At 42.6% G+C, this 27,760-nt stretch overlaps 1 protein-coding gene across 1 annotated transcript in view; it reads right to left on the reverse strand.

Moving 5' to 3' along the window:
- LOC109039728 (uncharacterized) overlaps window positions 1-27,760 on the reverse strand; it is a 42,464-nt gene that overhangs the window by 11,558 nt on the left and 3,146 nt on the right. Inside the window, exons 2-3 of the mRNA XM_072302152.1 lie at window positions 6,221-9,607; window positions 2,403-2,581 (exon numbers count right to left, since the gene is read on the reverse strand). Coding sequence (XP_072158253.1) covers window positions 2,403-2,581; window positions 6,221-9,607 — 3,566 coding nt within the window. The remainder of the gene's footprint in view (window positions 1-2,402; window positions 2,582-6,220; window positions 9,608-27,760) is intronic.

The following is a 27,760-nucleotide window of genomic DNA, read 5'->3' on the forward strand; positions in this document are numbered from 1 at the left end:
TGCACATAGTTCCGTTTGATAGAAACACGTCCAATTGTAAGACAATCGAAGACGTAACCGCGGTATGTAAATTAAATAAACAGTGTAAACAGAGCTGTCTGACCGAGCGGCGCTGAGTTGGAGCCGAGCCCCCCCCCCCCCCCCCCCCCCGCTTATGCCCCTCAACCTCCCCTCGGTTCCCTTGCCTCTCACTATTTCAATGGTAAAGGCACGTTGTTTTTTTAACCGCAAGATGACCGTCTCAGTGCGGTTGACCACTCTTCGTTCGACAGGAAAAGTTGATCGAACGAGACGAGTGCTTCCGCTGCGTTTCTTAAAACATCGCAAACTTTTATTGTTCACTGGAAAAAAAACACATTGGATCTAGAGTCCAGACTCTTGAAAACATTGACAAGATAAAGGACTCTTGATTCAATCAGATTTAGGTAAGCTTACATCGAAAGGAAATCCACTCAAATTAAGAGGCTTGGTTCTTGATTTAAGCAAACATACGATTGAATCAAGAGTATTTTTTCTAGTCGATGTTTTTAAGAGTCTGGACTCTAGATCCAATGTGTTTTTTTCCAGTGTTGTTATTGTTGCGTTCTTTCCAATAAGGTTGATAAGTTGCATTGAAGTTTGCTATTGATCCCTTTGTTGATGCTTACAACAGCTTTACCGTGTTAAAGAAAATCACAGCATGAACATCAGAATGTCGCTGAATTGTCGCCGCTCGGAAAAAAATTATTTTTGAGGACAGTTGGATGGCTTTAAGCCGAAAGGATAGCTAGTCACATCAGCAATTGCCAAATTTAATTAGGAAATTTGATTTTTCATTTGAAAACCGTTGTGTGGATTTGTGTGCAAATTTCAGTGAATTTTCTTCGAAGTGCGAAGTAAATTCCTAAAACTTTTCAAAGGGATCCGCGCAAATAATCTCTTGCAAAAAATTAAATTGCTCACTTAAATTTGGCAATAGCCCATTTGGCTTGGTTCCTTTCTGCAACATTCAACTGTGATGTCTTAAATTTCGGAGAATCCCTTATTCACTCTTCACGAAAATCGTTACATCTTGTGTGCCAGAAATTTCCAAGATTTTCTCACCAACTCATAAAGGTAATCAAAATTGTACGTGGAAGCATCCGTTTCCGGTTCCTCATGTAGAATTTTAAAATCTACACATCGTATTTTCAGAGGAGAGCCTCGGCCCTTACGTTAAATTCGGAGATACAACTATTCGTACTCTGAGACAGTCCGTGTTGCAGATGCCATCAATTGAAGGCGCTTTCAGTTTCTATAACCTCGCACCGGGAAAATACTCGTCTTTTAGAGTCGCTAGGTGTCCTAAAAGGTCCAGTAAACTATTCGAACGAGGGTAGCGGTTGGATCGAGTGTAACAGAAACACATCAAGTCACATCAAATCTGAGCCAAAGAAACGAGGTTCGACGTTTTATATCTCCATAAAGATCAATACTAAAGACAACTTTGAACGATTATTCCCACGTTCAAAGTATTTGTTTTTTCGGTTTTGAATTTTTGATAGGAGAAAGTTTACGGCTAGTTGAAGTCACAACCTTTATCAACTCACTTATTTTTTCGAAATGAGACTTAGTGCGTTCCCATTAAACTCGCGTTCACACTCAATCCGAACCATTGAGCCAGAGACTTAAACGAGCGGTTAGAAAAAAATAGCGAGTAAATTTACGACTTTAGTTTAATTCAAATCAACTCCTAACTCATTCTTTTCAGAAATGCGACTTGGTGCGTTTCTGTTAAATTCGACCCGCACTTAAACTAAAATCATTGGGTCAGAGACTTAAACGAACGGTTCGAAAAAGCAGCAAGAAAATTAACGGCTCTATATTTCAATTCAAAACTCAATAAAACACCTCTTTTTTTGCCGAAATGCGACTTCCGACCAAATGCTGGAGTCAAAAGGAAATCTGCTTAAAGTAAGAGGCTTAGCTCTCGATTTAGGCCAAAACACGATAGATGAAGAGGATTTTTTCTGGTCTAATTGTTTAAGAGTCTAGACTCTAGATCCAAGAGACGTTATTCCATTGAATTCTCTGAGTAGTAGCATACCGCAATGTTGAATATCTGTAAGACCATGAGATCCCCCTTGTCTCGCGACTCGTGACATATCGTCACCTTTCGGCCAAAGGATCATAAGCGCAATGCGGCGTTTAAAAATTTCCGTTGCCGTTTTATTTTTTTGCAGAGAAATTGTCCAACAAAGCTGTCCGAAAATGTCACTGAATTTTTTATGCTAGCGATAGAATTCAGTGAAATTTTCGGACAGCTTCGTTGAACAATTTCTCTGTAAAAAAATAAAATAGCGGCGGAAAAAACGTCGCATGGCGCTTGTGATACTTTGGCCGGAAGGTGACGATATAAGCTATTATACTCTACGGAATCTCACCCTTTGCCGGTATCGAATCCGAATTTGTAGGAGTCTGGACCCGACTGTCCGTGCATCTGGAACTCGACCCTGTCGCCTCCTTCTTCCTTCTCGTTCCCCGTGTGGCCAGTGTCTTCACCTCCTCCCTCACCTTCTCCATCTGAGTCCTCATCGTCAGAATAACCGGAGTCGAAGTCGCTCTGCACGCACAAAAAAAAGGTCATTAGGTTCATGTGGGCAATGACACATTGACGCAAATAGCTGTCATGGCACATGCAAAAATGCAAATCGTCAAGAGAAATTCACAACATAAAACTGGGTAAGTACACGTTTAATGTTCTTTTTACATGACTTTTTTGACGATTTTGAAATGAGGGGCCGTCCATAAATTACGTGACGCTCTAGAGGGGAGGGGGGTCGAGGAAAGTGCTTCGCCATTTTGCTTTCACGTGTGAAAGGGTAGGGACCAACTTCACAAAAGCATAAGAAGAGGGAGAGGGAGTCAAAAATGCCGGAGAAGTAAACGTTACGTAATTATAACAGCCCCTTGACAATAAAGTTTACTCGCTGTAATTAGCAGTGAATTATTCTCACTCGTAATTCGTCGTTTCCCGGGAAAAAGAACGTGACCACATGTAATCATTGCCAAATTTCTCTTCGAAAATTGTATTTTTACCAGGAAAATAATGAGTATTTTTGACTGAAGATCTCACCGAGTTACCTTCTGATCTCGTGCAAAAATTAGACAAATTTTTGAACAAAAAATTCACAGGTTCATTTTTGTGAAAAATTGAATCGCCCGCGTCAATTTTGCAACCTTGGAATGAAGTTACGTTCCTCCATCCGGGAACTACAAATTGCATCATCAGATTCTTATCATTAGACTGATGCTTTCTTCATAATTTTTTTTTGAATATAAATGGATCCCAAATTATCCCAAATATTCACTAACTTTGGCCTCCATAACTGGTCACATGAGGCGCTTCCGTGAAATATGCATATTTCACAAAATGCAAACAACAATATACAACAAAAGAAATGCAAACAACAAATACAAAATGCGCATGCGCATTTTGTATTTTTACTATCGACAAATATAAATTTCCATTTTAAAAAATCACAGTGCTACACAACTCTCTCATGCCTCACTGACTGGAGACTTCATCAGACGAAACAACGATTGATTTACGACGCTACGTGGCGCAAAAAGTCCTCCTTTTGTTGATAGTTCATAAACAGTATCTATTTTTACGACAATGGTGTCATGTCGCAGAGTCGTTGGGAAACCATTCTCGCGGGCGGTAGTGGTCCGGTGAAAAATCAGTGATCATGATTTTATTGTTTATGACTATCGATGGCGTTACGCAGACGTGGGGCAGCTCAAGTCGTTGGAGTGCGTACGAGGAATGCATTGTTTTCGAACCACGCGGCTAAAATGTTGTCGAAATTTTAAGAGCGACAGAATTTTGAAACGTTGGCTGCTGAATCTCCGTTTATTAAAGAGATTAAAAATTTTAGAAAATCACATTGATTTAGATTGCATTTTACAAAAAGGAACCAGGACCATTGCAATGTTGCTAGGATTGTGCGACTTCTTTTGTCGTGTAAAAAAACCCGACTATCCATTGACAGTTTCTATTTTACTCGCTGAAAACTGTGAATCTAAGACAAAAATTACCATGTAAATTCCATACTTTTTCATGATTTCAGTTATTTTACTGCAAAGGATGAATTTGCACAATCTGAGCACCATTGCAATGCTTCTGGTTCCTTTTTGCAAAATGCAATCCATTTGTAGCTCATCTATTACTTTTCAGAATGTAGTCCAAAGAATGCTTTGCTTGAAAATCAAGATGCATATGGCTTAAGTGCGAAAGCACGTATCTTCATTGCTGTGTTTCAAAATCTCTGCTCTTAGTTCATTTTTTTGGAGAGGAACAAGTCAACTCTTTAGTTTGAAATTAATACAGAATATTCTGCCAACAGTGAAGACAAATCAGGAAAGTTTTCAAGAAATTACGTTGACAAGTTTTCGAAAGAAAAACTAAAGTATGACAGGACGTCTGCAACCTCACACACGGAGATACGTGATCCCGCACTTTGGCCTTTGATTTGAAGGAGTCACAACCGGAAAGGATTAATCGCAATATCGCATTGCAATTGCACAAAAAAAATTGCATCCAAACATTCGAAAGTTTTAGCTAATGGTTCTTAAAATTTACCTAGACAACTGCGTGTTTTTAACCGAGCATTTCTGGGATTTTTGATCAACGGGCTCATTCCTATAATGGGGTGTATTTGAATCAAAAGGAACTATATCCATTTTTATATAAGCCCTGTCTTGCATGTATTCTTATGGATCTCAGGGCTCAATTCAGAATAGAAATAGCTCCTTTTGTTTTAAATACGTTCTATTAAGGGAGCTGCGAACTGCTCCGTTCGACAATCTGACAAGACAGCATGATCAAGAAACGCAGTGCTACGTTGAGCAGCTACGAAACTGACCACTCTGGTGCGAAGAGTTGGAGAAAAATGCGCTCAAAAAACTAATTAAATTCTGCTGCACGGCACGTGGCTCGGATTGCAGCGGTTTTTCGGATCGTGCGTGTTGAGGATACATGGTTTAACACTAGTGTCAAATGCCGGGCTCGGCAATGGTGTAGCGTGCTTTGTGATGTATCGATTTAGCTGTCATTTAAATCTATATGGAAAAGATCGAGGAACTGGGTGATCGCAACGAACACCCTAACTAATCGATTCTTTACCACGGCTTCAAATGAGGAATCGATAATCGATCACTCACCGCGGCTCACCACTGCACTGGTGCCCGCGTTCAGCGATTCACGCGGAAATCTATGGGTCACAACTTGACAAATTCTTGAACGGATAACTCTCAGGTTGATCGGTTGCCTATGCGCTGAAATTGAAGGCGACATTCAAGTGGAAAGAATCACACATCGTGGTTCATTCTAAGCCTACAGCGGGATATTTGGACGTATTTCTGCCAAACGGAATTATTTGCATTAAGACACGAGCCCTGAGACCCATAAGGATATATGCCCAACATGCATCACGTCGTAATCCACATAGTTCCGTTTGGCATAAATTCGTCCATTTATGTTTCCGAATATATTGTTATTCGCGCTCCTCCGTAAATTCGATACTTTATCATTACTCTTTGTTACTCTTCATTTTCTCTCACATTTTTCTCCTCATTTTTTCTCTTTTTTTGTACATATTTTATGGCCCTGGCTGTGGCGTTGCTTGCTACAGCGCACAGCCACTCCTCATGCGCCATTCTCAATTCGGCCCTGCTTAGAAATAATTAGCAATTGATTATGCCACCAACCCTTGCGCCCCCCCCCCCCCCCCCAACAGCCTTCAAAATTCGGCTGGAATCTCTCCTCTTGGCAAAAAATAGTCGTCTTACGGTCCTCAACTAACGATCATACCCCTTTTTGCCACCTGCCTCTAGATCCATTTGGCAGAAATACGTCCATTTTTCACCCATCTCCTCAAATAAGCAAAAAAAAAAAAAAAAAAAAAAAAATGGTACAAGTCGCCGTCACCGGATGAAGAAACGTAACTCCATTCCAAGTTTGCCAAATCGATTTAAACAATTACTTCCTTTGCTAAAAGGTACCTGTGCAATTTCGGTTCAGAACTTTCCTGATTATTGCATTGAACCGGAGGAAAAATCCTTGAAATTCTCAGTCAGGAATGTCCAAGATTCTCCTAGTTAATATGCAATATGCGAGAAGAAATTTGGCAACGTTGAATTGGAGTTACGTTCTTTCGTGACGGAAACGACGAATTATACAAATGAAATAAAAACTCACCTTATCGGCGAATTTTGGCACTGGCGAGAAGTCTTGCTTTTGATTATCTAGTTCGGCCTTTGAGTTGCTCTTCTTGACTCGCGTGTCCGTCACGGACCCGTTCTTCTCGGCCTCCGTCGACGATCGTTGACTGCCCTGGCTCGCCCCCGCAGAGAAGTCCCCCCGCGAATTGGAGTTCCCCGCGACCTCCCCTCGCGGACTCGTCGCCCCTAAAATATTCCCTCTCGAATCCGGCCGTCTCGTTCGGAGCTGAGCCCGCTTCTCTGAATCGTTATGAATGAAATTCTCCCGGGAGTCCGAGTCGGCGAAGGTCTTCTTGATCGGCGACTTGAGGTCCTTCTCGAAACTTTCATTTTTCTCGGAACTTTTATGATCCTTCTCCGAATTCCTGTACTCTCTCTCCGAGCTGTAATCTTTGTGCGAGTTCTTGTGATTTTTGCCAGAGTTCCTATTATTTCCCTTCTCCGAGCTGTTATCTTTGTGCGAATCTTTTTTATTTTCGTCCGGGTTGTGGTACTTCTGATTCTTTACCGTCTCTTCGATCTCCTCCTCCTCGCCGTCACCTTCTTCCTCTCCTTCCTCCTCTTTCTTCCCTCGCGGGAAGAACTTTGAAAAATCAAACTCGGGCTTGGATTTTCCCCCACCTTTCTTCAAGCCCTTCTTTGGTTTCTCCTCCTTCTCTTCTTCCTCTCCATCCCCCTCCTCTTCCTCTTCTCCTTCGCCGTTTCCTTCATCCCCTCCGTCCTCAGCTTCGTTGTAATCGCAGTTCTCTCCGCAGTCGTCATACTCCTCGTTCGATCCTCTTTCATCGTTGGCTTTTTCCTCGGATCGCCCTCCCTCTTCTTCTTCCTCCTCTATTGGGGGGTCCTGCCCCCACGCCAACGGCACAATTGCATCCAAATTCTCTCCTCCATAGTCCCCAAACTGAGGTGGAGTCCTTACTTTCTCCGCAACATTTCTACCCTCCGGGTCGTTCAATGATTTATAATTCTTATTCCTTCGCGATGGTAGTTTCTTCTTCTTCTGTTTGGACTTCGGGGACTTCGGTGGAGGCAATTCCAGTCTGGGAGGGGTCAAATAATCTACCACGTCATCTTTCTCCAAGTGCTGCGCCCTTTTATGCTCGTTCAGCGCGAAGGATATCGCAGGAAGAGATTCAATAATCGGCTCCTCTGCATCGAGGAACGGAAAGTGGAACGGGGACTCTTTACTGTACTTGATAACATGGGTAACGGGGTAGTCGGCGTGGGGAGGGGTCGTTGTGGTCAATGCGACAGGAGGTGCGGGGGTCGAATAGAGGGGGCGGATTGTAGCTAGTACTCGGGATGGGGGTGGGGTGGGGGACGGGAAAGGAGGGTTTTCTGGCTGGTAAATCGACTCGACGTTGGAATTCGGAGGGTTTAAGGGATGATGGTGGCCGAAAGAAGGGTTACTCTGCGGGACAGGAACTTGGAAAGGCTGTTGAGTGTAGGACTGATGGGGGTCGTACACGCCCAAAGGCTTCGCTGGAACCGGATTATTAAAGTAATTCCAGTCCAATTTGAACGGTGTCGTGGCGTCATAGGCGGGGAGGCGCTTCGTGGTGGCGTCGAACGGGTTCACAGGTGTAAAATCTTGCGCCTGAGTGAAGGGCACGAGGCTGTACGCGGTCGAGGTAAAAGGGTTCGGGGTTGATATAGGATTCACATATTTGATCTGCATATAGCCTTCATTCGGCGGTCCGTTCGTCACTTGGAAAGGATTCTGCGGTTGAGAGTAAGGACTCAGATAAAGCGGCTGCTCGAAGACCCCGAAATCCGATTTCGAGTTTGACTTCGGGACCCCCGTCGGTTTTTGCTTCGGGTTTGGCCTATCTCTTTGGGGTACTTTCTGTTTTTGCGATTTTTTGAAGGGCTCGAAAATCTCATCGCTGATCTCTTCTTCGCTGTCCTCTTCGGACTTGTCTTTCTGCTTCTTTGGTTTCTGCTTTTGGCTCTGGTTTCGGGTCGGTTTTGGTTTCCTCCGCCCGGTTGGAATCTCCTCTACCGGGACAGGGTCGATCTCCCACGCGTAATCGAACGGCGCCTTCGTGTTCTCCGCACGCCGGTCTCCGAAAGGCGCCCTCGTGTTTTGAGGGACTCCATCCTCGAAAGGCACCCGCGTGCTTTCAACGGGCCTTCTACCGAAAGGCGCCCTCGTGTTTTGGAGAGGTCCATCGTCAAAAGGCGCCCTGGTATTCTCGACGGGTCTTTTACCGAAAGGAGCCCTCGTGTTGTGGACTGGCTCATCATTGAAAGGCGCTTCTGTATGGTGGAAGCCTTCGTCATCAAAGGGCGCCCGCGTGTTGTGAGCTTGCTCATCGTCGTAAGGCGCTCTGGTGTTGAAAATGGAGTCATCTTCAAAAGGCGCTCTCGTGTTCGGAGCTCGATCGAAGGGCGCCCTTGTATTTGGAGCTCGGTCGAAGGGCGCTCTTGTCTGGAAGAACGGCACATCATCCAAAGGCGCCCTCGTATGATCCTCGCCAAACGGCGCCCTCGTGTACTCTCCATCGGGCGGGCCTCTCGTGCGTGGTATGTTCTCATCCTCATACGGTGGGCGCGTTCCGAAAGGCGCCCTAGTTCGTTTCAAATTCCTATCACCGAAAGGCGCCCTCGTGCGTTGATGCCGCCTATCTCCGTGGGGCGCTCTTGTATTAGGCTGCTCGTCGCCGAACGGTGCTTTGGTATACCTGGCGGGCTCATCCCCGAAGGACGCGCGGGTCACGTGTCCGGGGGTGGTGTACACCTCCGTGGAGCCGTCTTCAGCGTTGGGCTCTCGCGTCTGGTAGCTGCGCCGCGTGAAGCCGCCGCCGTTCGGGGGTGGTGTCTCCGCGGGGTAGTCTTCGTCGGCGTCGACGTAGGCGTTGTAATCGCTCGATGGACTTTTCTCCGGCTCGTAGTCGTGGCGCTTCTCGGCGGGAAACTGGTAGCGGGGACTTTCGTCGGTCACCGCGAAATGATCTTGGACTAGGGAGGGCCTCGTCACTCGCTCCGTCGGGAAGAAGGTGAAGAGCGTGTCTCTTTTATGCGTCGTGTCGACGAAATCGGTGACTGGGAGGGTTGGTAGGATGGCCACGGTGGCGATTGGACTGGTCGCGGGGAGTGTCGTCGACTCGGTGGTGGATCTCGCGCTCTCGGATGCGTTCTTCGACGAAGGTCGGTGGCTTGTACTGTTGTCGTTGGTTTTATGGCCGCCCAAAATGCCCCGGAACCCACCCCCCGTCGAGGCGCCCCCTCCACCCCCTCCCCCGCCGCCCCCGGTGAGCTTCGTGTTTCCGTTGAAGTAGTGCCATAGGTTCGAGAATGGGAACATTTGACCGGAGATCTCTGGAGCGACTAGAACCAGTGTCAGCAAAGTTGCAGTGGGTATCTGAAACAGAAGAATGGAAAGAGGCTGGCAGCTATTAATTTGTTGGGTTTAAGGCGTTTTTTGAAGGGAATTTTAGCAGAGTCCAGTGGAAGCATCGAACCAGGATTTGAGGCATTGCGTTTTGAAAAGAGCCATCAACCAGAATCAGCATAACAACTTTAGTCGTCGACTGGAGCCGTTTGTAAGATTTCTTGTCAACCTCTGGTCACCAAACCAGTGGTCAGACTCTGGCCAGCAGTCAATCTGCTAATCAGCCTAACTACTGGTTTGCGAGAGAGAACAAAGGCTGACCGGGACTTGACCTGAAGAATACCGGGAGTCATACACGCCTATACCTCTGGTCAGCTCAAACCGCCAGTTTGACAAGCACCTGACCAGAGGTCTTACAATCGGCCCTGACTTCGTTTCGTTCCTTATTTTTTTACACGCAAACTAAGCATCATTTTGCCGTGAAATTTTATGTGCTATTTTTCATTATCCATAAGTAGAAATTTCACAAAAAGTTTTGAGGTGTTATGTTGCTTGGTTTTCCAAGAACCGCCACGAAATCGGCGACGCACGATCCACTTAGGCTAATCGAGGCGTTGGGTGCAGAAAGGGCATTTCCTGGTTGCGGTATCTCAAAATCTCCACTACTAATTTATATTTTAGAGAAGAAACTATTTGGTGAATTTTCTGAAATCATTCGTTTGCAGCATTTTAGAATGGTAATGAAAATTTAGTAAATGTTTAAACGAATTCCATTCATTTGCTTTAATTACAATGGATGTCACGTTAGAACAGATTCTGAGACATCGAAAACAAGATTTGCCCTTTTTTACCCAGCGCTTCAATTTCAGTTGAATATGTTCCATTGCCAAATACAGGGCCGGATTAAGGGGATGGCCACATGGGCCGCGGCCCATGGCGGCAAATGTTGTAATTTTTTCAAATGTAGGTGTCAAGAAAAAAAACTGCTTCAGAAAAAATTTTACAAACGGGAAAAGGCGAAAAATCTCTAATTTCCTGAGAGTATAGTAATTTCTAATTTTGTCGTCTCTGAGTGATACAAGAGACATCACCTTTAATTAGTCGAGTTAAGAGAGAAACCAAACACGCAATTTGGCCCGGAAGTGACAGGGTTTTCCCAAAAAAATGTGTTCAACACGAGTAAATGCGTCTTATGCACCCCCCCCCCTCCTGCTGGCACGTTCACTTGATGGTTTTTATTGAGTTTCAAAACGAATGAGAAGGGGGCGGCAAAATACAGGCGGCCCATAGGCGGCAAGTAGGTGGATCCGGCCCTGGCCAAATAGATAAATTTTGTTACCCAGTAATCTAAGTAGTAAAATGAACAGTAATGGTTATAATCTATATGTTCTAAGCCAAAAAATTACGAGGTGTCGTCTAATAACTGCCAGAGGCATGTATTTTTCGACTTAGGCCATTAATTTTCTCTGGGAAATTAGTGCACATTTTTGAAAGGAGAAATCTTTTGGTTGTTGGTTTGCCTCAAACAGCAGAATGAACAGTGATGGTTCTCACAATTTGACACCAGTATATATCAGTGCCGTGGCGTGCTTTGTGACATATCGATTGATCTGCAATTTAAACCTACGGAGAAGGATACAGGGTGTTCGCAACGAACACCTTAATAATCGATTCTTGACCACAGCTTCGAATGGGAAAATATCTATAATCGATCATTCTCGCCTCGCCACTTCTGTATTTCTTCCATTTAAATCCATTACAAAGAATCGATTCTACGCAAGGCAGTTTTTCTTAGATATCGATTACTTTACATGCATTTCAATGAGCGAAGACCAGTGTTGCCATCTTCCAAGAAACTCCTTTAAGAATGTAGAGCTGGTCCTGTGCTATCGTGCTAAGGAAAAACGCACTGGAAAAAAAACACATTGATCTAGAATCCAGGCTCTTGAAAGCATTGACAAGAAAAAGGACTCTTGATTCAATCAGATTTAAGCTTAAATCAAAAGGAAATCCGCTCAAATTAAGTGGCTTGGTTCTTGATTTAAGCTTAAATCGGATTGAATCAAGAGTCCTTTTTCTTGTCAATGTTTTCAAGAGTCTGGACTCTAGATCCAATGTGTTTTTTTTTCCAGTGCGCCCGTATGAGCATTCTAGGGTTGCCAAATTTCCCTCGATACAATTTTTTTTTACGGAAAGTTACGACTTTTTTCCAGATGAATTTTTAAAAACTTTAGGCCAAATTGCACACAAAATAATCTGAAAAATTGGAAGAAAAATTTTCCCCAAAAATTCATGATTTACCAAAGGGAATTTGGCAACGCCTAAAGGCTCGTACGGTGTTTTTCCGGGGCACGGCAGTAACTGTGGTCCAATTCTGGCAACATGCTGTGGATAGAATCAATGAAAAAAATCACGGACTAGAACCGAAGGCGAAAGCAGTCGGCAAACAGGTATTTACTTTTACTCTTTGCCATGTGCCCAGCCGACTTATCATCTGCTCGTGCGTAGGGATTCACCAACACACATCTCGCGCCGACCCGATAACCCAGTTTTAAATTTAACTGGTCACCGGGCGTCGTTCATGAGTATGCGTATTGTAGCAACGTGTATAATTGTTCTCCCATGTGCACTACGAGTGCATTCTTTCTTTCGGTTCCCTTAATCCGCTTTTATCTGCTCCATTGTTGCGGGATGAAAGCGGCATTCGAAAATGTTCAAGTTAAAATGAGCGTCTTTGTTCGGTGTTCAGAGTTTCTTCGGTGAAAAATTCTGGTGAAAAATCCCCCCCCCCCTCAGGAAAATTCGAATGGCACTGAACATGCGGTTATTTGCATTGGAAGTTTGAAACAGTAAAAGCAAACTGAAGTTTTGAGAAATGAAGTCAGTTGCGTCTGAGCGGAAAGTTTCTTCGAATGAATCCTGCGTTCTTCAAAACACTCGTATGGTTGTTCAGATTATTATTTTAAAGCGAAGTTTCAATTAAACATTTCCGTTTTCATTGCAAGTTAGGCGAAACAGTTTTTTTTTTTTTTTTTATTTAATTCATTTGTGCATAGTTCCCTCAGCATGTGTACGTCACGTTTACTGAACCTCATCTCATCCGTCGAAAAAGACTTCAACGCAAGGATAGGAAGAAAAGCCAAGAAAACTGGTCCATTCGGAGTCGAATATATGACGGTCTTTTATTTAATTCATCTGTGCATAGTTCCCTTGAATATAAGTACGTCCAATTTGCGTCCTTTGCATCCCTCGAAAAAGACCTCAACGCACAAATAGAAAAAAAAACCGCGAAAACTGGTCCACCCGAATTTCGAAAATGCAGTTTTTACTGGGGTATCAGCCATTGGTCTTTTGGGTATGGATTTTTCCATACGTGCGCGCAATTTGAGGATTAATAATTGAGGAGAGTTGGGTGTGGGCAAAGTTACTCGCCTAAGAGTTACTCGCTCGTATGGACAAATCCATACTCAAAAAACCAATGGCTGATACCTCAGTAAAAACTGCATTTTTATACATGACGGCCATGACAAATGTTTTGACTCGGAGTCCAATATGACAGTTTTTCATTTGATTCATTTGTACAGTATACCCTCAGCATAACTACGTCCAATTATATGCTGAGCTCTACTCCATCCGTCGAAAAAGACTTCAACGCATGGATAGAAAAACTAGAAAAACCAGGAAAGCGGGTCCACTCGATGTCGAGTATAACAGTTTTTGTATTTAATCTATTTGTGCATAACTCCTTCAGCATAAGTACGACAAATTGCTTGACTTCATTTCATCCGTCGAAAAAAACTTCAACGCATGGATAGAAAAACCGAAAAAAGGAGAGTGGGTCCACTCGATGTCGAATATGACAGTTTTGCATTTAATCAATTTGTACATAGTTCCCATGGCATATGTATATGCCCAATTTGCTGAACTCCACTCCAAAGAGACTTCAAAAAAGACTTCAACGCATGGATAGAAAAACCGAAAAAGTAGAGTGGGTCCACTCGATGTCGAATATGACAGTTTAGCATTCAATCAATTTGTGCATAGTTTCCTTGGCATATGTATACGTCCGGTTTGCTGAACTCCACTACAAAGATACATCAAAAAAGACTTCAACGCATGGATAGAAAAACCGAAAAAAGGAGAGTGGGTCCACTCGATGTCGAATATGACAGTTTTGCATTCAATCAATTTGTGCATAGTTTCCTTGGCATATGTATACGTCCGGTTTGCTGAACTCCACTACAAAGATACATCAAAAAGACTTCAACGCATGGATAGAAAAACCAAAAAAAAAAAAAAAAAAAAAAACCCACGAAAGTGGGTCCCTTCGGGAGTCGAATATGAAACCGGGATATTTGATATTTGTGGTGACCGCCAACGACTCGGACTCGGGCTGGGAGTGTGTGAGTTTGTCATTTGTTCGGGTCAGAGCCCGATTCTACCGGAACCACTTACGCAAGGCGGCAAGGAGCCCGCGGAGCCGGCCGCGGCCCAGAGGCGCAGGCCTTGAAGTTCAATTCACAAGTCCGATTTATGGTTTAATGAGCCGCCAAGCGCAGCAAATTCGGATATGCACCGCCTCCCGCCCCCACTCGGCCCAGCAGCGCCCACACCACACATCGATACCCGATATCCGACGTTTTTAATTATAAACTCCGGCTATTGTCTCCGCGGAAAAGCACCCTTCGCTGGACCCGTGTTCATGTAATGAGGCCTTTCAGCCACAAACGGCGTAACGCTAATGGCCTCTGGATTTAATCCGCGCAAATCGTCAATAAATAGACTTTGTTTGCGAAAATCCTGGTTTGTTATAAATAATTCCTGTAATAATTTTAGCGTTAAAGTTGGATTGCATTGTTTCGCGAAAAATTCTTTAAATTTTTGTATATATGAATCTAAAATCAGCCTTCTCTCGTCGTGTTTAACCTATAACTTGCTCGGAATTGATCGGAGGACAGAATTATTTTATTCTTCAAAATTAAAAGCTCGTAAAGCTTTCTCTAAAGTCGATTTAAGCATTTTTTGATCTAATTTAAAACGTCCTGAAGGGCCGTTTAAATGAGTGGAAGGAGGTTAAATTAGACAATTTCCCGGAATCTCAGTCATTTTCCGTGCATTTTAGTCATCTCGATGGCTGAAGTTCGAAACCACGTATCTCCGTTTGCGACGTTGCAGACTTCCTCACTGAAAAAAAATCTCGGTGTATTTACTTAGAAAATGGTAGAATTACCAAGAATTCAGGGTTCTATTTGATCCCAGTTTTTTCTTGGTAAAATTACCATTTATGGAATTGGTAATTTTACCGAGAAATCTCGGTAAAATTATTGAACTTTCTCGGTAATTTTACTGGACCTTGGTAAAAACGCCAATATTTTTTATCGACTGTGGTAGAATTACCGAGATAAAATGGCAAAGTTACCGGGAATTGATTACCAATACATATATTAGTGGTATTCTTACCTGAAAAAAACAGTAAACATCCCGGTTTTTAGGTAAGCTTACCAGTCTGTCTTGGTAAAATTACCAATAATTGGTAAAAAAAAGTGAGATGGTAAAGGTACCAACGGACCTTGGTAAAAACGCCGAGAATTTTTTTTTCAGTGCTGTCTTAAAACTAGTCAGCGTGCATTTTTGAAAACTGATTTGATTTTCCTTTTCTATGAGCAGAATATTTTGTAATAATTTCCAGCCATAAAGTTGGCTTGTTTCTCCTCGAAAAGATAATGTAGACGCGGACACTTTCAATTCGGCAAAGAAAGTACGTAGTTTCGCACTTTGGCGATCGATATGTTGCGTAAAGAAGCAGTGCATCTTTTTTCTCGACTCAGCATCAAAGCATTTTTTAATTCACATCCTAGAGAATCCTTATTGATTTTCACTGGGTAATACGTGTTTCACGAGGGAAGTGACTCATTGAGCCGAGTGAAATTTCAATTGATATGTGACGACGGAAGTCGCGATGAAAATTTTCAAGTTTTGTAAAACGGAAGAATTCCGTTGTGACATTGAAACTCCTTGCGTCTTGAATGAAATTTTGCTTGACGCAACAGGTTGTTCTCTTGACGAAACGACTTTTTTCCATCAGAATTCCCGCCGATTTTCACGGAAAGAGATTCCATCTCAGTGCGATTCTCTCCGTCGATCCAGAAAACAAAGTGAGTTCGGCATCTTACAACACGCATTTTTCGCTCATAGTATGTATAATTAATATCGCGCATTGTTCGAACAGCTTCATTCATGTAAATAAGGTCAATCAACTTGCGCAATGCCTGCTTACTCAGATGTCACCGTAATCAAGCGGAGACGTGCGTATTTTTCGTAAGGTAGACCTTGCGGACTCGCCGCCGATGGAACGTAGAGCAAGATGCTTGGATCCGAAAAACGAGGACTAAGGAGACGCGAAATGTGAAGAAAAAGACATTGGATTATTGATTGACCGTAAGATAGGTTTTCATCAGTCGCTATCCGTCAAGGATCAATGGGTCACTCAATCAGTGAATACGTTGCCGAGTTCACTTCTCCTAATTTATGACCTCTTCTTTCCTTTCTTCCTCGATTGACGCCCCGTTGATATACTCTCGATATATATTCGAGGTATGACCTTAATTTTGAGCTCTGTCGGCCGTACATGCACTGAAAACAAATTCTCGGCGTTTCTACCACGGTCCGTTGGTACCTTTACCATCTCACTTTTTTTTACCAATTATTGGTAATTTTACCAAGACAGGCTGGTAAGCTTACCTAAAAACCGGTATTTTTACTGTTTTTTTCAGGTAAGAATACCACTTTTATTGGTAATCAATTCCCGGTAACTTTGCCATTTTATCTCGGTAATTCTACCACAGTCGATAAAAAATATTGGCGTTTTTACCAGGGTCCAGTAAAATTACCGAGAAAGTTCAATAATTTTACCGAGATTTCTCGGTAATATTACCAATTCCATAAATGGTAATTTTACCAAGAAAAAACTGGGATCAAATAGAACCCTGAATTCTTGGTAATTTTACCCTTTTCTTAGTAAGTACACCGAGATTTTTTTTTCAGTGTATGGCTATAATTTTGAGCTCTGTCGCCCGTATACATGCACTGAAAAAAAAGTTACGGGCTTTATAGACATACCGTCTGTTCCGGCCTCCGAGCCCGAAACGCGGACGGTATGTCTAAATAGCCCGTAAGTACGACTTCTACGAACGGAGTTTTTTTTCAGTGCGGAAGAAGAAGAGGTAGGGATTGTCGGATGATACGGACATTTCAAATTAATTGCGGTAGTGCCCAAATCAATTGTGGTGGTATCCCAATTAATTGTGGTAGTTCCTCAATAAATTAGGTTACTGATGCGGTCGCGGATTTCAATTCTTCTGCAGATAGACTCTATTAGCGTGATGTAATTCGCACAGGGAGGAGCGTTACTTAATACAAGTCTATCAACTCAAAGAACTTAGGGGGAAACGCTCTACCTGCTCCTGGGTAAGTCATAATTTTTCACCGCTTCGTCCACCGTTTTTGGTCGCCCTCGCGCCAAAAATTAGCCATAAACCGGCATCCAAAATCTAATTAGAAAATCCAGTCTATCTCTTAAACAGATACGCTATACCCTCTTTCCCTACGCTCTTTCCATACGAATGGATTTCTTTCGCCAAAAAATTGGTTAGCATTTAAAGATGTATTTCAGCCTCCAGTCAATAATGGTAGTAAGCGGGCCTATTATTGATTGAAACCTATAGACAAAACGATAGACAAAGAAGACATAAGGAGTATGAAGCGATCCTATTGGTTGACATGATTGGTTCCTAAAGACTATAAGGAAGAAAATGATGGACTAACTGTCGGGTCTTCGGTGAGTTGCCGTTAATTAGTCCATTACCTACCTCCTATGTCCATTGCCACCACCCGCTTCCACCAATAGGATCCCCCCAGATCCCTTTTGTCGTCTTTGTCGATAGCTTTGTCTATCAGTTTCAATAATCGGCCCGCTGTAGTGCGTTTCCTGTCAAGAGAAAAAGCCTCACAAATCGTGGTTACTTTTATGCGGAAGGACATTCCCCCATATTTTAGCAACGTTGATACGAATGGAACCATGAAATTTGACAACACTGCATAAGTATAAGCCTCAATTTCACGGCTAATCCACGCGCCAAACTGACGCAAGTGGACAAATTCTTTCAAACTGCAGAGTCAACGACTCGACAATCAGCAGTCATCGATTGGATGATCATCGTCATGACGGTCCGTCAACCGACGCTAATCCCTCCGAATGTCACATTGACCGATTGCATTATAAATTAGCGAATTTTCGTGCGGGTGATTTATCGGGGGACGTATCCATCCTCACATCAATTGGACGTATTTCTGCTAAACGGAACTATGTGCATTATGACGTGAGCCCTGTAATGCATATATTCTTATGGGTCTCAGGACTCATGTCTTAATGCACTTAGTTCCGTTTGGCAGAAATACGTCCAATTGCTAATGACACGATTTTGATCCGGATTAACTTGACGCAATGGTCGAATTTTAATCAATTAGCGTGGATCATGAAAATCGGGAACAATACTATCACATACCTCAATATTGAGAAAAATCGGACTCACTGCAGCGAAGAAAACAGTTTCCTCAATTTTTGACCGTTGTATTTCGATAATTACGTAGCTGTTGTGTCACAAAGTCAGAGAAGCTACTTTACGCCGGGTGGGATTTTATTTATTACACAAAAAATCTCCTTGTCTTAATGATACTTTCCTGGCTATCCTTTCGAAATAATTTCATTTTTCAAATTTTAATTGGTGCAATTTAATTTTATTCTTCTTTTAAACCTGCAAGTATTTTTTCCGACAAAAACATGCTGAGGATATTATTATTTTATTTTTAAAGATAGCCGGTTTTTCTTAGCATGGTAGTTTGAATAAAGTAATTAAAAATCACTTATTTAGAAGAAAAAATCGAGTGCACATAACTTTTTGAAGTGCGCTTCTTAATGTAAGGACCTCCGTAAAGCTACTCGTAGATAGAGTCGAGAAATGCGTAAATCTCAGAATGCGAAATTTTTAGCTTCCACTCATGTTTTACTTTGCAACAGGAGAAATATCCGATAGTTTTGATTTTTCTGTGATGATGAATTTTTCTGTGAATTTTCTTCACTCACGCTAAAGAAAATCACACAAATTTGCGAGGAAAAATGTTGATTAGTTTTCTTTGAAGAGAGGAAAACATAATTGGAGATTATTAACCGTTGCAACTGAGGTACGCGTTTTACGAATTCAGCCATCGAATATTTTTCTTGTACATTAAGCGTTGCATTTATTACTCCGAGTAACGAAAAATGTGTATCCTTAAAAAAAAGGCCCACCTCTTCACGCATGATAATAAGCATGAAAGACATGAATTAATGATCACACTAGAACAGATGATCATCACCCACAGCTGAGGGTCTAAAAAGTTTTCTTCGATATTTTAAAATGAAGCTAAACCGCCGCTAATATTTGTGCGAGTCTGATCGCGGCACACCTTGGTTATTACGCACTAAAACTGATTATTATAAAAGCATCACGGGTTTGCGGACATTTCTCAAGGGCTTAATGACGGAAGCGGAGTGAAAGTATTCCTTTGATTTATCTAAATGCGCAAGTGCTCGCGGATGACGGCCAGAGCGATAGAAAGTCGATCGAAAGTACGTATCTGGATGGGGTACGGGAGATGGGACGAGTACGGAACAAGGTAGTTTGTCTGGTGCCCACCGCGGAAGCTGCTAATCACGCTCCTGATCTATTGACAGATACAATAAACTTGCAACTTTGTTGACTGAAGCTGTGCGTGCAGTTGCTGGCAACATGCGACGAATAGTTAGAGGCTCCTTAGCCTCGCACACGTGACGTAGGCGAGGCTCGATACTGATGCCACAGTAGGATGCGAACAGAAACAATGTATTATATCGATAGACGAAGTGAAAAATTGCGCACATCTCCGATTAAGACGTTACAATTCTCCGTGCATGGTACTTATTTTTCCAAGGGAATTCGATGAACAGATATCCTTTAAATTTTCGGTTTTCCTCATTCATTTCTAAAATATTCGCATGTCATCGTTTCCTAGACGAAGAAATATAACTCTATTTCAAAGTTGCAAAATTGACTAAAGCAATTTAATTTTTTTGCATAAATGTATCCGTACAATGTTTTTCCAAAATTTCCCTGGTAAAAATTGGCAGTAGAATGTGTGTTCCAAAATACTATAGACCTAAAGCCGGCTGTAAGATTTCCAATAGCCTCTGTAGCCGGCTGTACAAATTCTTAATGTCCACTGTAAAAGGGACCTTGGTCCATACATACTTAAAACCTGGTAAAAATTGGCAGTAGAATCTGTGTTCCAAAATATCCGTAGACCTACAGCCGGCTGTAAGATTTCCAATACCTTCTGTAGCCGGCTGTACAATTTCTTATAGCCTTTTATAGCCGATGGCGATTAAGCAACAGCCTGGCGATAAAGTGTATGCTAAACGTTACTAATTACGGATACTAGGACTTAGTGAGTTTTTGGACTACCGCTCTCTTTTGGGGCCGTAGTATCTTGATTTATTTTGCGAGGAAAGCTCCGTACTTTTGAAGGATGCCTGTCATTCTTAATATGTTGGAGCGCCTTCAATTTCTTATGATACTGTGCAATACCTCTGGTGTGAAATAGTTGCTTCAGACGCCGTGGCACGCTGCGGCGCGGCGGGCGGGCAGAGAGCGCGAAACGCGCATTGGCGCCTACAAACCTAACAGGGATACTTCACGCATTGCGCAATGCGTGAAGTATCCCTGTTAGGTTTGTAGGCGCCAGTGCGTTGCCGCGCAATGCGTGAAGTATCCCTGTTAGGTTTGTAGGCACCAATGCGTTGCCGCTCCGCTTTGTCTTAGGCTCTAATATTTAATCTCGCGGAGTTAGCGTTTTTCAACTCATGATTTTGAAATGTTTGCACACTCTATATGGACCATCTCATTTTCATTGATGAAAAAAAATATGTTTTAAAGGAAAATATAATGTGTGTTTTGTAAATATTAAGGTAGTTCCGTAACAAACTTAATGATTTCCAAAGCACACGAATTTCTACACAATTTCTTATAGCCTTTTATAGCCAATGGCGATAAAGTGTACAGCCCGGCGATAGGAACTATAGCCCGACTGTATACTTTTTTATAGCTTCGTATAGTCCGGCTATATGATTTGCTCCGCTTTCTACAGCCAGCTATATGATTTTCAATAGCCCTCTTTAGTCGGCTATAAGAACATCTATGGTATTTTGAAACGCAGCTCGTATCGCCAATTTTCACCAGGGTTTTCTGATTTTTTCATGAGCTCAGAGGAAAAATTAGTGAAAATTTCAGTTGGAAATTCCTGAAATTCTCCTAGTAAGAATGCAATATGCGAGAAGAAAGTTGGCAACATTGGAATGTAGTTATGTTCTTTCGTGAGGGGAACGACGATGTAATTATCCTAATTTTTTTGAGTTGGATTGGCTGCATTTGACGTAAGTGTAGATTTTTTGCAGAAAGAGGATACGAAAAAAAAAGAGGATGGAAAAGAGGATTGAAAGGGATGAATAAGCAGAGTGGAGGAAGAAAAGGACGCAGAGAAATAGGAGAGTAATCGCTCAATGTCCCCCCTCCCATTTGTTGACCTCTTGCAGGTAATGTTTATGATGATAAGCTTTTTTAAGTGTTTAGCCCGTGTGACAGAGATATGGTTTTACTTTTTTCTAGTTGTCAAACCACCGATTGCCTCAATAAGTACCCAATTTTGAAGTGGTGTAAATTGTATTGGTGTAAATCTAACTGGAATCTTGGAAATCTTGGTGGAAGGACATCGTGCACGATATCAGGTCCAAGCAGTTGGTCTGGTATGGACATGTCGTCACCTTCCAGGCAAAGTATCACAAGCGCCATGCGACGTTTAAAAATTTCCGCCGCCATTATATTTTTTTATAGAGAAATTGTTCAACGAAGCTGTCCGAAAATTTCACCGAATTTTCTTTGTGCTGCCGATAAAATTTGGTGAAATTTTCAAACAGATTCAACCAACAATTCCTCAGTAAAAAAATAAAATGGCGGCGGAAATTTTTAAACGTCGCATGGCGCTTGTGATACTTTGCCTGGAAGGTGACGATGTGCGAAGGATGGCAGACGACCGGTTGCCCAAGCAGGTCTTCGATTGGGTTCCTCCCGGAAGGCGACGGCGTGGACGTCCTGTGAAAGGTTGGCGACAAGGGGTGGAGGAGGAGATCAGAAGGTGCCAATTGCCTGATGATCTCTGGGAGGATAGGGGGCAATGGCGATTGGGCGTCGCAGAGCGCGAGGCGGCGCTATAAAAGCGACTTTATGTATGTAAATCTAACTTCGAGCCTCGAATCAGAAAACAAGGAAACTTGAGGATCTAAACTGAAAACCTCGTCCACCTCGTCCTACCTCGTCTGATGTAGATAGAATCTCAGCTTATTTGCAGACAATTTTTCCTGTTTTTTCCTAGGCGGCTATTGAAGTTAGATTCCACCAGCCTTGTAATGGAGACTTCGAACTTCCAGCAATTACCAGCACTTCAAGCACTCTGAGGCCTCACCACACACATAAATTTACGGTTTACTGCACCCCTGAAAATAACTTTCACACAGCCAAAACCCATCAAAGCAGTGCCTGTAAGCAATTTTAGTTTCCTTCAATTTTTAATCCAAAATGATAACTTGCGTGTGCGATAGAGTGTAGCTACCAACACGAGATCCTTGTTCCGCGGTTGTCAAATATTCCAATTATTCACGCACTTCCGCGGAAATTACGCAGGTTTCAGTGCACAGATCGACGCCTGTGATACAGAGGTCTGTAATTTGAATGGAAGATGAGAGAGGTAGGTTAGTGCTACTTGCTGAGAACCTCGAGGACTAGGCGGACCGGACAAAATGCGCTACCGTACTGCCGCACTTAGAAAAAACGCCGTATGAGCCTTCAGACGTTGCCAAATTTCCTTCGACAAATCACGGATTTTCTAGGAGATTTGTGAATATTTTCCTTTTGATTTTTCAGAGAATTTTAGTCGCAATTTGTATAAATATCTGAAGATTTCAAGAAAAATATTATCAAGTACCCTCAAAAATACACAATTAATCGCGAGAGACTTGGCAACATTCGAATGTCCATACGGCGTTTTCCCTTAGCACAGCAGCGTAGTACTCGAGATGCTAGAAATCTGCAGTATTCGTGGCATTAATTATAATTGCTCCTGACCGCGTTGCGAAATCTGACGATTCAAATTTGGAAAATGTAAGGGTGTGACATGCGGCGAGATCAACAACCTAGTATTCGCAGAAAAAATTGTCGAAAAAAACATTTTGATAAAAGAAAATAACTCTTCGCATTATGGTTTTTTCGCTCGTAAGACGTTTTTTTTTAAAAAAAATTTAAACCGCAAATCTCTCGCCTACATGTAGATAAAATTTTAATTAATTTAAAATAGAGTTGATGTGATCAACAGTTTTCCTTTACTCAAACTTAAAAAAATTACTGATCTTACTAAGAAATTTGCGTTCGACCTTGCATTTCAATAGATGACTCCAGTCGCTATAAAATGCGTAAATTCATGCACTCAAAGCGGAGAAGGAAGTCGGTCCACGCATATTTTCCGAATATTATTCATCGAATATTTTTCTGAATAATTATGATGAGAGAATATCTGACAAATCGCATTTAAAATAAGCTGAACCTAATTTCTCGAAGAAGAAAACTAAAACCACAGGTAAATCCGGACTACAAATGGATTACATTTTGCAAAAAGGAACCACTATCTTTGGCTCTCCAATAAAAGCACATATCTGCATAGGGAAACCAATGGCATGTATGTTGTTTCTAAAATGGGGCAGAAATAGTGGTTCCTTATTGCAAAATGTCATCCAAATGAAACATTTAAAGACAGGATGTTCTGAGGCGGCAACATTACAGGCTTACTTTTGGTCGCAAAATAACACAAAATTTCGAAAAAACTAACGACCTGATTATAGTAGAGGGGCTTGGAGGACAAGGCGCATACGTGCAGTTTTTGCTGTATCGAGAAATACGTGTTCGAAGTTTCAAATTTACACGGATCCTAATGGCGGAATGAAAGTTCAAACTGACTTTTTGATGCTTAAAAATTGGAATTTTGGAGTGAATTTTCCACAAAATATGCATTAAGACTAGTTCCGCTTGAAATCATTAATATCTCAATTTTTTCAAAAATTGCACGTAAGCGCCTTGTCCTCCAAGCCCCTCGATTGTTATCAGGTGATCGAGCCTGCAATGACTCGAAATGCCTTGTTTTTCAGGATTTTCCTTTCTCAGTCAGGTTTTTTAGTATTTTATTTTCCACCCTCGTCATTATACCTCTTAGTAAGAAAGTACGCGCAATGCATTTTCACACACATTTTGGCAATGAGGCCGGAAATCCGTGTAATTTTTATATCTACACAGCCGCTGGTTTATGGCTGTTGTTGTGGGTGAGTTTGACCTCATTCAAGAACGTATATATCCTCTGTCCTGTATCCTCCTTTTCTCCGCGCAAATTAAGTCATTCTCGCCGGCATGCGGCACCACATTACTGTCTCATTAGACAAAAATGGAAGTAAGAACGATGACTATTTACTGTCTGCTCGAGGATGGAGTCTCATCCTCGTAGAGTTATTACCAGGGTGAGGTGTAAATGATCGAGTATGGATATTTCCCCATTTGAAGCTATGGTGAGGAATCGTTTACTTAAAAGGTGTTCGTTGTGAACACCCTGTTCATCAATCCTTTTCTAAGGGTTTAAATGGCAGATCAATCTATACATTTCAAAGCACGCCACGCCACTGGTTATCAAAATTTTTCCATCCCAAACAAGGGCATAGAAATAACGTGGCACGGACTGTCCCTTGTTAACATATGAGGAGAGATGGAAGTGATTTACACCAAAATTGCACTTTTTGATCAAGTAGTCCCTCGTAAAAACCCAATAGCTTTTTTTTCATGAGTTATAATAAGAATCCAATATTTGGTGCGCACTGAAATCGATTTTGTTTATTTTTATTTTGATAGGCAAAAGTATTTCCTTCAAAAGGCCTGCTGGCTAATTATTGAAATTGATAGACATATCAAGAGACTTAGAAGACAAAGAGAAAATGGAGCGATCCGATTGGTCGAAGTGGGTGGTTGCAATGAGCAAAGGAGTTCAGCAATTGACCAACTAACAGTACTCTTGAAGAGACCCTGTCCCTGTAGTTATTTCATCAGTTTCCCCGTTAATCGGTAGGAATCTTCGTTTCGACCAATATATAGAACCGCTCCATTTTGTCATTTTTCCGTCAATTCGTCCATGTCTCCTTTGTCTATAGCTTTGTCCATCAATTTCAATAACAAGCCCGCTGCTCTACAATGGTTCACTATATGATATCGTTGGACTCGGTAGGGGTCGAGTAAACCTCATCCGCACTCCTCACAAAACCCTCGAGCGGTTCCTCATGACAGAACACCTTACTATCCATGATCCCATTGGCCCGAACGATCGGCATCTGGTGATGGACGATCCCCGACTTCTCCTTGTCCTCCCAACACACACCACCATCACAGCACGTGTAGACATAACTCCCGGACAGCACCGCGAAACGCGGCTCCTGGCCCAACCACACCTCATGCCCGGGGTTCACCTCGCACTCCACCGTCTCGCCCAACATCGTCCGCTCGGCCACCGCGTCTTTGTACGAATCTGTGAACTCCGCATCGACGAGATTCTTTACTGGAGTCCGGAGATCGCCGCGCTGGGTGGAGGCCTCGAAGACCCGGTTGATCTCCACGCTGAGCCGGCAGGGCTCGGTGTCGGTGCAGGCGATCTTCTCGCTCACCTGCACCTCCTCCATGCGCGACTCGTTCCTGAGGCTGAGGTTGACGAGGGAGTACCCGCAGCCCCTGGCGATGCACTCGTTGTCGCAGTTGCAGCAGAAGACGTTGCAGCTCCCGAGGCCCCCGTGCGAGCAGCAGGGGCCCCACCCGGCCGCGCCGCCGGCCTCGCAGTTCGCCACGATGAACCCGCAACATTCCGAACGGGTCGGGTTCGTTGAGTAGCCGAGGAAGAGCATGATTCCGAATATCCACATGTTTGTTCGTGTCCTCATATGTCCAGATTGGAATTTCACCACTCGATGATCAAAAGTTTTGAAGCACTTTCAGATGGTTCCCATGAACTCGAATCCTTTCATGAATGAGCCTTTGCATTAAGCTAACGCACAAATCGCCGCACGTTTATTAGGTTTTTCTGGAGCCCTGCTGGAGTCTTTCACCAACTGATGTCCATTGGGCACTTAATCCACCGCCTACCATTCTTGAATGAATAGCTCTGGTCTCTCATCTACCTTTCAGTGAAGGATGAAATATCACCTACACTATATCCTCAGTTTTAAGCACGCTCAGAGAGATAGAAAGGAAATTACGTTGAAAGTGGGTGCACGTAAATTTGATGCGCCTCTTTCTTGGGCTTCGCCCTGTCTCGGTCAAAACTCTATAAATATTGTTGAAGAGCCTCCCGTAAATATATAGAACTTAATGAATGTTCAGTTTATGTCTATGCACTCCACATTGTATAGCTTTCATTTGTTATTACACAAGAGAGCTATTTTCTTCGGCCCAAAGAGGTGAAACTAAATCAATGTCAAATAAAAACCTCGTCAAATGTACCACGAATCCGAGCGCGAGTGAGTCCATACGATTCAAAATTCTAACTCTTTGAGGAAAAACAAATTTCGGAGAACGTACACAATACCTCGTGGTGACCTGAGAGATGACTGGGGAAAACTACTTCTCAAGAACGCGACTAATCAATCTGAATAGCAATAAAACGAAGAATGCAGTAAAATCTCGCGACCATTGCTGATATAACGAGCATGAACTTTCAATTCAGCAATAAAATGCTTTCCCATTCATCGGAGATGAAAGTACGAGTAATTTGGCAACTTTGCCTGATTATGCGTACTTAATGACATTTTGCACCGGCACGGAGCCCATTAACAGGATCTATTAAAAACATACGGTTGGACCAAAACATAGTGTAACGGCAGTTCAATATGACCTTGACCCCGTATGGACCACACTATCAAATTCCGGAAATCCGTTTGACTTGAGTTTGCGACCTCGTTTCAAGGGGGGAGGGGGCTTTAAGTGGCCAAATATTATGAATGAAGCTCTTTCATGTGTGAGGGATTTGCGATTTAAGTACATGATCCGACGTAAAATTTCGCCAGAAATAAGATGGTGTCACTGGTTTTTTCTGAAACGAACTCTAAAGCTCAAAAAAAGCTCTCAAAGTTGAGGCCGTAATGGATAGGGATGTCCCACGCTACCCTGATATTCCACCTCTATATCAAGTCAAATAACTCTCAATGCAAAGATAGGGAGCAAATACATTAGCATTTAGCAGGGCTGCTGGGTAATTTCCACGTTGAGAGCCCCCAAACAAAGAGGCAACCCTGTTAATTTATTATGCTCCCCATCTTTGCATCAAAAATTCAAGATAACGTGGGATATCCTTTTCCATTACGGCCGCAACATTGAGGAAGGCTTCCATGACTTTATGTCCATCTACCTTTCGTCCATTAAATAAAAGTCCACCGCTATTTATGTCCACTAAACGTTAAGTCCAGTCTTTATTAAGTCCACATGATTTAATGTCCAACCATGAATATGTCCAAAATTGTCCAAATTGTGGACATGTTATGTCCACATTTTTTCTTCTCATTTAAATGACAGGAACCACCTCAAAAATAAATGTATACTACTACTACCTTCATTCTTAAAAACATTTCATTCATGAATCAAGTCATGAAAGAGAACAGACTCCAAGAGCAGATAAAAACATACGTTCATGTGTATACTGTACGGATATGATAAGATGAAAACCAAAGCGGGAGCCTATTAAACGCTCCAATGCCAAATTAAACATTTTTCAGTAACAGATGCAGTCAAAATTGAAAGTCCTCTTTAACTAGTTATTTCGTGCGCCTTCAATCTTGTAGGATACTGTGCAACGCCTCTGACGCGAAATAGTTGCTTAAAGCGTTGCGGCGCGGCAGGCAACCAGCGTGACACGCGCATAGGCGCCTACAAACCTAACGGGATACTTTACGCGTTGCGCAATGCGTGAAGTATCCCGTTAGGTTTG

This window comes from Bemisia tabaci, chromosome 7 (genome assembly GCF_918797505.1).
Source record: "Bemisia tabaci chromosome 7, PGI_BMITA_v3".
In the NCBI taxonomy this organism is placed as follows: Eukaryota; Metazoa; Arthropoda; class Insecta; order Hemiptera; family Aleyrodidae; genus Bemisia; species Bemisia tabaci.